General features: G+C 52.2%; 1 protein-coding gene across 1 annotated transcript in view; it reads left to right on the top strand.

Annotated features, from left to right (window-relative positions):
- The window catches only part of HIGD1C (HIG1 hypoxia inducible domain family member 1C), a 38,338-nt gene extending 27,270 nt beyond the window's left edge, over nt 1–11,068 (top strand). Inside the window, exons 5-6 of the mRNA XM_084751515.1 lie at nt 8,257–9,223; nt 10,314–11,068. Of these exons, the coding sequence (XP_084607641.1) occupies nt 8,257–8,321 (65 nt within the window). The 3' untranslated portion in view covers nt 8,322–9,223; nt 10,314–11,068. The remainder of the gene's footprint in view (nt 1–8,256; nt 9,224–10,313) is intronic.
- Nucleotides 11,069–12,871: the final 1,803 nt, after the last annotated feature.

The following is a 12,871-nucleotide window of genomic DNA, read 5'->3' as shown; positions in this document are numbered from 1 at the left end:
TACCGTGATCTTCCTGAGGTGGCCTCCCAAGTGCTGGGACTGCAGTGGTGCACCACCATGCTTGGCCTGGGAGCCTCAGAACAACTCTAGGCAGTCTAGGCTGGCCTCAAACATCACTACTTATTCCAGGCCAGACTCAACAATCCTCCTGAGTTCTGGGACTACAGTGCAGCTAACTATGCCTGGCAAAGATGGCTGTAAGACAGAGTAAGCAAGGACAACTCAGAACTTTAAAAATGAGCCACAGCACACAGGACAGAGCAGGTTTGACAGGGGTTCCGGTTAGCTCTTTGCCTGTGGATTTGATGCCTCCTGAGAAGAGCTGCTCACAAGGAGTGGAGCCGGCTCAAGAGAAAGGAGCATGTTGCAGTCAACAAAGCTCGAAGGAGCTGGAGACCTGAAGAGCATGTTGACACCAGACATGGAGAGGCAGAGTCTGGAGCACAGTGTCCCCTCACAGTGTCCCCTCACAGTGTCTCCTCACAGTGTCCCCTGTGTCTCCTCACAGTGTCCCCTCACAGTGTCCCCTCACAGTGTCCCCTCACAGTGTCCCCTCACAGTGTCCCCTGTGTCTCCTCACAGTGTCTGCTCACAGTGTCTCCTCACTGTGCTCCCTTCCCTGTGTTTTGGAACAGTAATGTATATCCCGTACTATGATGTCTGCTTTCTGATTTTGGTAATATAGGGCATTACAGTTAAGAGATTTCAGGAACCTCAGAAGGGACTTTCAACTTTAGACTTTTAAACATTGTGGAAACAGTGATAGACTATGGGGACTTTTTTTTGTTTTGTTTTGTTTTCTCTGTGTAGCCTGGGCTGTCCTGGACTTTCTTTATAGACCAGGCTGGCCTCGAACTCAGTGATCCACCTGCCTCTGCCTCCCCAGTGCTGAGATTAAAAGTGTGCGCCACCTCGCCTGGCTGACTCCAGGGACTTTTAAAGTTGGACTGAATGCATTTGTACTATGTTACGGCTACAAGCCTGAGGGTCAGTCAGGGTGTGGGGTGTGGTGGTTTGAACAGGTTATGGTCCCCGAAGACTCATGTGTTTGACAGCTTGGCCATAGGGAGTGTGGCCTTGTGGGTAGGTGCAGCCTTGCTGGAGAAAGCTTGTCACTGTGGACGCAGGCTCTGAGGTCTTAAATGCTCACGCTACACCCCGAGTAGACAGTCTTCTTCTGCCTGTAATGGAGAACTCTAGGCTCTTCCAAGCGGCCATGCTTCCCACCACGGTGATAATGGGCTGACACTGTGAGCCAGCCCCAACTAAATGTGTTCTTTTCAAGAGCTGCCGTGGTCATGGTGCCTCCTCACAGCAATAAAACCCTAACAAGACAGTACCATTACAGTGGAAATAACCTAGCATCAACTGGCACCAGCCTTGAGGCTGGTACCCTGCCACAGAGGCAGGCAGCAAAGGATAAGGGAGACTGTCAGTGACTGAGCTGCCTCCCTACGTACATCCACCCCTTTATCAGAGCCCCCCCCCAACCCCGGTCACTGCCCATGTACAAGGAGCCCTGGCACCCCTCGAGTTCTGATAGTGCTCCCTTTAATCTGAAAATGATGCCGTGAGCTGGTGGCCTCCCTGGGCGCCATTAGGACAGCGAGACCCTGATGTGAACAAGGCCACCGGCAGCATCTGACTGGCAAAGGCGAGGGGGGCTTGGTTGCTGTGACTGGCAGCAGTCCACACAGTGACCAGCGTGGGCTAAGCCGCAGCTCTCGGGCCCTGCTACAGCGGCCCTGGAACTGTAAGGGAGGGCAGCACAGAAGCAGAAAAGGCTGAGCTGGAGCTCAGAGCCACAGAGGGAGCTCTGGCCCCGTGACAGTCCTGCACTTGCATTAGCTCATACCCCAAGTCCCAAATGCAACAGAGGCCAGGACCCCAAAAAGAAAGATGTTGCACATATCCTCCCAACATTTATGTCACACACACACACACACACACACACACACACCCACACCCCACATGTATGTACATACGTGTCTACTCATAAACATATGTGCTGTAATCACCTCTCTACCTTTCCCCAAAGGGACCTGTAGCCATTTGCCAGGAAGCCTGTGCACCAAAGAGAAGATAACCACGTTTATGGGGAGTTCTATTTTATTTTATTTTTGGTTTTTTGAGACAGGGTTTCTCTGTGTAGTTCTCTGGCCTGGAACTCACAGAGATCCGCCTGCCTCTGCCTCTCAAGTGTTGGGATTACAGGCGTGCGCCACCACCGCCCGGCTGAGTACTGGCTGTAAGCTGACAGGTTCTCGCTCTAGTACAAATGCAGTGAAGTGCCACGCAGAGTTCATATTGGTCAGTGTGTTCTTCAGAGGGTCTGTTTCACGCACAGCCTGTTGTTTCCTGCCCTGACCACGCTGTTCTCTAACTTTGGAACGTGTGACTGGAGGACATACACTCAGCAGCTTTCCTAAGCGTACTGTGATTGTGTGCGGCGTGTGCATGGGTGTACGCATGCATGGCACACGTGTGGAGGTCAGAGGACAACCCTCAGAGTGGCTCTGTCTCCCGTTCATGATTTCTGAGGATCGTCTGGCTCATCAGGCGGGCGTTTCCCAACACATCCACATACAGTTCATTTGGCAGAAAACACACCGCTGTGGAGCGTGAAGCTGGACTTCCGAAGAGCAGAAGCTACAGCGCTAGCCACTGAGCGACCCAGAGGAAGAAAGAGGAATCCAGCCCGATTCCCAAGCAGGCAAGACGGCCCAGCAGCTCAAGCAAGATGGCTTGAATTCAACTCCCGAGAGCCTGGCGGTGGAAGGAGGCAGCCCACTGTTCTCGGACCTCTGCACGTGCCCTGTGGCACACACATGAACACACAAACGGAACGGTAGCCAAGCTCCTGGCTTGTCTCTCGCTCGTACAGAGAATGAAGAGCAAAGGTGGAGGCTGAGGGGGGAATGAGTGCTGAGCAGACAGAACAGCACAGCTAGCACTTGAGGAGTGTACCCCACGCCAGCACCCTAACTTAAGGATGACTACCCCGGTTCATCTTCACATTTCAAACATGTACACTGAGCACGGACTTCCTAGGCCCCGCATTTTTCCCTGTGTAGTCTCTGTGTGTGTGTGTGTGTGTGTGTGTGTGTCTGTGTGTGTCTGTGTGTGTCTGTGTGTGTCTGTGTGTGATTTTATATAAAATCTAAGAACCAGAAATGAGAGGAAACGGTTGTTTGTCTTCTGAGCGCCCCATCGTGTTTAATACACCACCTTCAGCTACATCCATTTCCTGCAAACAACAGAACATCATTGTCTTGGCTGAAAAACCCTCCTTTGTATAAACACATCACATTTCCCACACCTGTTCAATTGTTACCACTAATGCTGTAATCTTAGTACGTGCCTGCTCCAATCCCACCTGCTCTGCTGGAATGCAGCGCAACCCTGACGCTGACTGAAGGGTGTGGCCCCCTACCGAGCGCTCTTACCACTCCCCCCTCCCCATGCCAGCTGTATTCCCACTGGTGTGACCCAGAAGGCTTCTTCATAACAGACCTTGTTATTTCTCCAGCGGCAGCAAGCTTTCTAGAAGCTCTGTGCCATTCCTGGGACAAGGACCAGACAATCCCCAGTCTACAACAGCACAAGTGTAGCCTCAGACAGGAGCTGTTCTCTTGTTGTATGGAGGAGGAAGCCGAGGCTCAGAGAGGAGAAACCATGCCCACGGTCACAGGGCAATCACTCTGCACCCACACCATGAACCCCACACTACAGCTACTGTTTCCCCAGCAAGGGTTAGAGGGCAGTTGGTAGAGCGTGGTTGGTAGAGCGCTTGCCTAGAATGTAGGAAGCCCTCAGCTTAACCATAACATGGCATAAACATCAGGCATAGGGGGCTGGAGAGATGGCTCAGCGGTTAAGAGCACAGGCTGCTCTTCCTAGAGGACCCAGGTTCAATTCCCAGTAGCCACATGGCAGCTCACAACTGTCTGTAACTTCTCTTGCAGGAGGTCCAACACCCTCATACAGATATGTGCAGCAAAACACCAATATACATAAAATAAAAAATAGATAAATTATTTTTTAAAAAACAGGCATAGTGGCACATACCTATAATCCTACCGCTGGGGAGGTGGAGGCAGTTATCTGATGTTCAATGTTATTTTCTTCTCTTTTTTTCTTTCTTTCCTTTTCTTTTCTTTTTTCTTCTTATTTTTGGTTTTTTGAGACAGGGTTTCTCTGTATAGCTCTAGCTGTCCTGGAACTTGCTCTGTAGACCAGGCTGACCTTGAGCTCATAGAGATCCACCTGCATCTGCCTCCCAAGTGCTGGGATTAAAGGTGTGTTCCACCATCACCAGGTGTTCAAGGTCATTTTCACCTGCACAGTGAGTTCAAGGCTAGTCTGGGTTATGTGAGATCCTGACAAACCATCTGAATTATAGAACTCACAATCTATGTATAAGAAGGTCCTTAGAGGCGTGGGAAGAAAATACTGTGTCCTGAAAAGGAAAACACCATCCAGATGTGTCAGCTCCCACTGCTGTCCCAGCTAGAAGAGAGCGATGTGGGGCCATCCAGATGTGTCAGCTCCCACTGCAGTCCCAGCTAGGAGAGAGTGATGTGGGACCATCCAGATGTGTCAGCTCCCACTGCTGTCCCAGCTAGGAGAGAGTGATGTGGGACCATCCAGATGTGTCAGCTCCCACTGCAGTCCCAGCTAGGAGAGAGCGATGTGGGACCATCCAGATGTGTCAGCTCCCACTGCAGTCCCAGCTAGGAGAGAGCGATGTGGGACCATCCAGATGTGTCAGCTCCCACTGCAGTCCCAGCTAGGAGAGAGCGATGTGGGACCATCCAGATGTGTCAGCTCCCACTGCAGTCCCAGCTAGGAGAGAGCGATGTGGGACCATCCAGATGTGTCAGCTCCCACTGCAGTCCCAGCTAGGAGAGAGCGATGTGGGACCATCCAGATGTGTCAGCTCCCACTGCAGTCCCAGCTAGGAGAGAGCGATGTGGGACCATCCAGATGTGTCAGCTCCCACTGCAGTCCCAGCTAGGAGAGAGCGATGTGGGACCATCCAGATGTGTCAGCTCCCACTGCTGTCCCAGCTAGGAGAGAGCGATGTGGGACCATCCAGATGTGTCAGCTCCCACTGCAGTCCCAGCTAGGAGAGAGCGATGTGGGACCATCCAGATGTGTCAGCTCCCACTGCTGTCCCAGCTAGGAGAGAGCGATGTGGGACCATCCAGATGTGTCAGCTCCCACTGCTGTCCCAGCTAGGAGAGAGCGATGTGGGACCATCCAGATGTGTCAGCTCCCACTGCTGTCCCAGCTAGGAGAGAGCGATGTGGGACCATCCAGATGTGTCAGCTCCCACTGCTGTCCCAGCTAGGAGAGAGTGGTGTGGGAGGACCACTTAAATCCAGAGGCCACACTAGGCCAGACAGCCAGATCCTATCTAAAAAGTAAACAGGTTAAAATAAATAAATAACAATGCTTTGCTAATATGTGGGCTGCTTATATTAAATTTATAATTGAAAAATAAATGCACATACCTCTAATATCAGCTGAGGCAGGAGGCTATCAGATTGAGGTCAGTGGGAGTCTGGGTTGCCTATCAAAGCCTTGTCTTGAAAAAAGGCAGTTTGAGCCTAGCGTGGTGGCACACTCCTGTAATCTCAGCACTCAGGGAGGCAGAGGCAGGTGGATCTCTGAGAGTTTGAGGCTAGCCTGGTTGACAAAGTGAGTCCAGGACAGCCAGGACTACACAGAGAAACCCCATCTTGGAAACAGTAAAGTGCTCACTACACAAGTGTGAGGACTGGGTTCAGATTACCAGAACTCACATAAAGCTGGGTGCAGTGTGCACAGCTGCCACCCACTGTGCTGAAGAGAGGAGACTCCTGGGAAGCTGGTCGGCCAGCCAGACCCTGTCTTAGAACAGACGGGGAAAACTGACAGTCAGGGCTGCTGTATCCTCCACAGGCATGCTGCAGCAGGGCATGCCCATGCTCACACACACTCTCACACAAGACAATTAAATGTAATTAACAGCGTGGGGTCACTGTTAATATATGGAGATGTTCAACAGTGCAGATTGGAGAAGCGCACTCTTAAGTCTCGCTTAGACATCTCAGTGAGTAACGAGTGCCGGGGAGCTGAGGAAACAGGTCAAACACCCGGGAACACCAACCTTTACATGGCTGGCAAGAGGCCAGGCTTCTCTCTCACAGGGCAGAGCCCGCTCTGAACCTCAGACTTTGTTCACTTACATGCTGAGACGCGTTGAGGCATGACAGTCTCACCACCCAATGCCAGCCTCAGCACCCCACCCAAGCCACCCATGGCTGCATTCGAACTTCTGACACTGCTGCCTCTGCCGTCTGGATGCCACCATGCCTGGCTTACGTGGTTTTTGTGGCTCTGGGGACCAAACCCAGGGCTCTGTGGCTGCTTGGCAGACATTCCGCCAGCTTAGCTACCTCGCCAGCTCCGAGAACACCACTGCAGTTAGGGTGATTTCAGCTAAAACAGCTCGGCCTGAAGTCTACGCACCACTTCTGGTTATTTCACTCTGAAAGCTTTGCGGCTTCTGCCTCAGTTCACTATGGTGAGGAGCCACAAGGAGTCAAAGAGCCTTTACCCTCTGTGGCGCCTAGGGAGACAACAGCGGGCGGTTCTGGGGAGGTGACCGGTTTAGAGAACTCAGTACCTGATGCTGTGACAAGGGAGATAGGACGGCATAGAGAGCCCGGCTGGGTGTTGCTTTTGTACTTGAGGATTTATTCACCACTGCTAAGAATTCATGAAGCACCCAACCCTCACTTCCTGTCTGCTTCCCTCTTCCAACCACTGCGCAGTCGAAGACCACACTGAACTCTGACCCTCCTGCCTCTACTTTCCAAGTACTACAACTGCTGACATGTGTCACCAACTTCAGCCAACTTGGACTCAGGTAGCCATGGTGGCCCACGCCTTTAATGTCAGCACTCAGAAGGCAGAGAGGCACGAGGATCTCCGAGTTCAAAGCCAGCCTGGTCCTCATGGTGGGTTGCAGGACAACCAGGGTAACAAAGAGAGGCTTGCTCTCTCTCAGGAGACTTGATCCCATTGTGATCCCTGAGATCGTCGTGATCTGTGAAAACCTTGTCTTTTGTTTGGCGTGGTGGAGCCCTAGCACACACCTTTAACCCGAGAGCTTCTGTACACAGGATTTGATAAAGTTCACTCTAGGCCAAGAGGCCGAGCAAGAAGAGACCAGCTGACAGGGATGAAAGGGGAGGAGGGGCTTTAGTTGTGGGGTACCTCAGAGTGTGTAGAAGTAGGAGATTTAGCTCTTGCGCTCCTCAGCCCCTTGGCCTTTGGCTTTTTTGGGCTTTGAGCCAGCAAGACTTTGGCCTTGTGTTTTTTGGCCTTTTCCTCCTGGGCAGTCAACTGAGCAAGTTGACTGAGCAAGCCTTTTCACCCCAGCATCTAGCTCCTGAGTCTTTATTGGTAAAAGTAAAGGGTTGGGATTTTCTTTTATAACAACCTTTCATTCTTTTCTTCCTTTCCTTCCTTCCTTCTTTCATTTTTTGAGACAGGGTTTCTCTGTGTAGCCTTGGCTGTCCTGGGCTTGATTTGTAGACCAGGCTGGCCTCAAACTCACAGTTATCCGCCTACCTCTGCCCCCCCCCCCCCAGTGCTGGGATTAAAGGCGTGCACCACGGAGCCTGGCTGAGAGACCCTGTTTCACAGAACAAACAAAACAAAAACTTAAACTTGAGGATACTGTGGTAACAGCTTAAGTTCAGAATAATATGGTTTTTAACTTTAAAAATTTACAAAATTTGCCAGGTGTGGTGGTGCATGCCTTTAGTCCCAGCACTCAGGAGGCAAAGACAGGCAAATAGCTGTGAGTTCAAGGCCAGCCTGGTCTGCAAAGTAAGTTCAGGACTGCCAAGGCTAACACAGAGAAATCCTGTCTTGGGAAAAAAAAAAAAAAAAGAAAGAAAGAAAGAAAAGAAAAGAAAAAGAAAACAATAAGAAAAAATTACAAATTTGCATTTTTATAAAAGTTTATTTTGTGTCTGTGTATGCGCACATATACGCCCCTGTAAATACGGATCTAAGAGACTTAAGAGCTATTTGATTCTGCAGCGGCTGCATGAGCCAAGCCAAAGCTCACCGTGAGGGGTTTTGTTTGTTCCTTTTTTTTTTTTGCAACAGTGTGATGGTTTTAGAAAAGCATGCTGGGAAATGTCATTGTTTGCCTCTCACAGATACTACTGATGTGTGGACGCCTCTGTGTTCCAGGTGTCCTATACTCTATGTATAAAGACTACATTAGACCTCGGTTCTTCAGCGCACCCAAAAAGTAAAGCCAGAAGCTGGAGGCCAGGAAGACCACCTCCTTGTGAGTGCTAGCCACCAGGAAAAGGAAGTCTCACCACTGCAGAAGCGTCACTCACACAGACCCTTGTACAGTCTCTACGTTACGTCTCAAGTGTTGTTAAGTAGTTTCCTAAATCCATGGGCACTTAGCCGAAAATTACTCCTGCTGATTCTTCCTGCCGTCAGCCCCTGGAGCTCAGGGCCTTGTGCACACAGGCAGCAGCTGTGCCTGCACCAACAGCGCGCTGACGGATTTCTAACCAGGCTCTTAGGGAAACCAGGCTCAGCCTGGCCTCAGTTTGACCCCTGGAACCCACATAGTGGAAGAAGAAAATAAACTCCCAGGGGCATCCTCTGACCCCCACAAGTGTATGCACCCACACAAACAAACAAACAACTGTAGAAAAGGGTGGGGCTTGCTCTTGCAGACGACCAGGGTCCCTAACACCCACATGGGCATTCACAATCAGCTGACCCAGGTGTGCACACTCGGACCCAGAAAACTACATCTTTAAAAAAAGAAAAGAAAAGAAAGAAAAAGAAAATGGCTTTCCAAAAACACTGGGGGCATGACAGCAGGTTATAAGTCTGGGAGCCAGAGGCAGGAGGATCACAAGTGCCAGGCTAGTGAAAAGGGGTGGGGCACGGTTTTACTATGCAGCTGTCTGTGCTCAGAACTGCAATCCTCCTGCCTCAGCCCTCCAGCGGAAAAGATACCTTCTCTTGCCAAGCCTGCCTTGTAATGTTGCTGAGTTAGTGGAAAGAATACATTTACTGCTTAGAAAGTAGCGGCAGCCACCCAAGCCAGCACAACCCCAGATGTCGCTGAGTGGTAGAGCCACACAGAGAAGGAGGCAGGAGGCAGGAGGCAGGAGGCAGGAGGCAGGAGGCAGGAGACAGGCAGGAGGCAGGAGGCAGGAGACAGGCAGGAGGCAGGAGGCAGGAGGCAGGAGACAGGCAGGAGGCAGGAGGCAGGAGGCAGGAGGCAGGAGGCAGGAGACAGGAGACAGGCAGGAGGCAGGAGGCAGGAGACAGGCAGGAGGCAGGAGGCAGGAGGCAGGAGACAGGCAGGAGGCAGGAGGCAGGAGGCAGGAGGCAGGAGGCAGGAGACAGGAGGCAGGAGGCAGGAGGCAGGAGGCAGGAGGCAGGAGACAGGAGGCAGGAGGCAGGAGGCAGGAGGCAGGAGGCAGGAGGCAGGAGGCAGGAGGCAGGAGACAGGCAGGAGGCAGGAGGCAGGAGACAGGCAGGAGGCAGGAGGCAGGAGACAGGCAGGAGGCAGGAGGCAGGAGGCAGGAGACAGGCAGGAGGTAGGAGGCAGGAGGCAGGAGGCAGGAGGCAGGAGACAGGAGGCAGGAGGCAGGAGGCAGGAGGCAGCAGGCAGGAGGCAGGAGACAGGAGGCAGGAGGCAGGAGGCAGGAGGCAGGAGGCAGGAGGCAGGAGGCAGGAGACAGGCAGGAGGCAGGAGGCAGGAGGCAGGAGGCAGGAGACAGGCAGGAGACAGGAGGCAGGAGGCAGGAGGCAGGAGACAGGCAGGAGGCAGGAGGCAGGAGGCAGGAGGCAGGAGGCAGGAGGCAGGAGGCAGGAGACAGGCAGGAGGCAGGAGGCAGGAGACAGGCAGGAGGCAGGAGGCAGGAGACAGGCAGGAGGCAGGAGGCAGGAGGCAGGAGGCAGCAGGCAGGAGGCAGGAGGCAGGAGGCAGCAGGCAGGAGGCAGGAGGCAGGAGGCAGGAGGCAGGAGGCAGGAGGCAGGAGGCAGGAGACAGGCAGGAGGCAGGAGGCAGGAGACAGGCAGGAGGCAGGAGGCAGGAGACAGGCAGGAGGCAGGAGGCAGGAGACAGGCAGGAGGCAGGAGGCAGGAGACAGGCAGGAGGCAGGAGGCAGGAGGCAGGAGGCAGCAGGCAGGAGGCAGGAGGCAGGAGGCAGCAGGCAGGAGGCAGGAGGCAGGAGGCAGGAGGCAGGCAGGAGGCAGGCAGGCAGGAGGCAGGATGCTCTCTTGTTCCCCTCAGCTGCATAAAGTGGGAGAGCTCCTGCAGGAAAGGCCTATGAGGAGATCTGTAAAATGCTTCCATGGACTAACGCCACGTCTGAAACAAGGTGTCTTCACTGGCTACGATGTCACGAGCATGCATCTCCTCCTCCTGTCCTTCACAGCGAGGTGACACACAACTATGAGGCAGAACTCAGTGAGAGCCATTTAGCCTCACGGTCGCGGATGCTCTAGTGCTCACTGTTAGAGCCTCTTTCATAATTAAACTTCATAGAGTTTGATCCCAGGAATGTAGATTGACTATGCGAATGCTTGGATGCTATAATTTCAGTATGTCCCCCAAATGTTCACGTGTTGGATGCCTGGTTCCAGTGTGCACGGTTGAGGAGGGAGGAGTCTCTGAAGAGGTGGAGCCTGGCGAGAGATGGTTAGGTCAAGGAAAGGAATTGGCTGTTCTCAGGGAACTAAGATAAGATAACCATCGATCTGAGGGTCTGAGGTCAGCCGGGAGGGAAGGGGTAGACACAACACGAATGAATGAATGAATGAATGAATGAATGAACGAACGAACGAACAGATGCGCTATCTCCTGGCTCTTGGTCTCCTGGTGTGTCCTCTTCCTCTCCCTAGTGGCCTCCCTTGGGGCTGTCCACCATGGGACACAGACAAGGGCGCCTCAGTAAAGAGAAGTGCTGGCTCCATGCCTCTGAACTGGACTGCGAGCTAAATAAATCTCTTTTCTGGTGAAGTGTCCTGTTCTCGGGTATTTTATTATGAAACACAGATGAGCCCTGCTGTCTGACGCCACCACATACAGAAACACAGATGAACCCTGCTGTCTGACGCCACCACATACAGAAACACAGATGAACCCTGCTGTATCACACCACCACATACAGAAACACAGATGAACCCTGCTGTATCACGCCACCACATACAGAAACACAGATGAACCCTGCTGTCTGACGCCACCACATACAGAAACACAGATGAGCCCTGCTGTCTGACGCCACCACATACAGAAACACAGATGAACCCTGCTGTATCACGCCACCACATACAGAAACACAGATGAACCCTGCTGTCTGATGCCACCACATACAGAAACACAGATGAACCCTGCTGTCTGACGCCACCACATACAGAAACACAGATGAACCCTGCTGTCTGACGCCACCACATACAGAAACACAGATGAACCCTGCTGTATGACACCACCACATACAGAAACACAGATGAACCCTGCTGTCTGACGCCACCACATACAGAAACACAGATGAACCCTGCTGTCTGACGCCACCACATACAGAAACACAGATGAACCCTGCTGTGTGATGCCACCACATACAGAAACACAGATGAGCCCTGCTGTGTGACGCCACCACATACAGAAACACAGATGAACCCTGCTGTCTGACGCCACCACATACAGAAACACAGATGAACCCTGCTGTCTGATGCCACCACATACAGAAACACAGATGAACCCTGCTGTCTGATGCCACCACATACAGAAACACAGATGAACCCTGCTGTCTGATGCCACCACATACAGAAACACAGATGAGCCCTGCTGTGTGATGCCACCACATACAGAAACACAGATGAACCCTGCTGTATGACGCCACCACATACAGAAACACAGATGAACCCTGCTGTCTGATGCCACCACATACAGAAACACAGATGAACCCTGCTGTGTGATGCCACCACATACAGAAACACAGATGAGCCCTGCTGTGTGATGCCACCACATACAGAAACACAGATGAACCCTGCTGTATGACGCCACCACATACAGAAACACAGATGAACCCTGCTGTCTGACGCCACCACATACAGAAACACAGATGAGCCCTGCTGTGTGATGCCACCACATACAGAAACACAGATGAACCCTGCTGTGTGACGCCACCACATACAGAAACACAGATGAACCCTGCTGTATGACGCCACCACATACAGAAACACAGACTTGTTACCAGACAGTAGAAAGTGACGGATGTTACTGGTTTACTTGTTTTTAAATTTATTTTGTTATTTTGTGTCTAGGGTTTTTTTCTCTGTGTGCGCACGCACGCACGTGTGTGTGTGTGTGTGTGTGTGTGTGTGTGTGTGTGTGTGTGTGTGTATGTGTGTGTACACTCATGCCTGCAGTGCCCTAGGAAGCTAGAAGGGGGCATTGTGTTCCCTGGGCCTGTAGTAACAGACCGCTGTAGTCTGCAATGGGTGACAAGAGAGGCCAGTGCCCTTGGCCACTGAGTGGCCTCTCTAGTCCCCTGTCTTCTGAGGCAAGGTCTTGGTGTGGAGCCCAAACTGGCCTTGAATTTGAGAATCTCCTGGCGCAGTCTCCTATGGTCTGAGATTACAGGCACAGATCACCATGTGTAGCTAAATGTTTCATGTGTTTTGGTTTTTGTTGTTTTGTTTGTTTTTTGTTTGGGTTTTTTTTTTCTGAGACAGGGTTTCTCTGTGTATCCTTAGCTGTTCTAGACTCCTTCTGTAGAACTTGCAGAGATCCACCTGCCTCTGCCTCCCCAGTGCTGGGATT

The sequence above is a fragment of the Acomys minous genome (genome assembly GCF_964271855.1).
Source record: "Acomys minous genome assembly, chromosome: 12".
In the NCBI taxonomy this organism is placed as follows: Eukaryota; Metazoa; Chordata; class Mammalia; order Rodentia; family Muridae; genus Acomys; species Acomys minous.
This window is presented reverse-complemented; position numbering and strand designations above follow the sequence as displayed.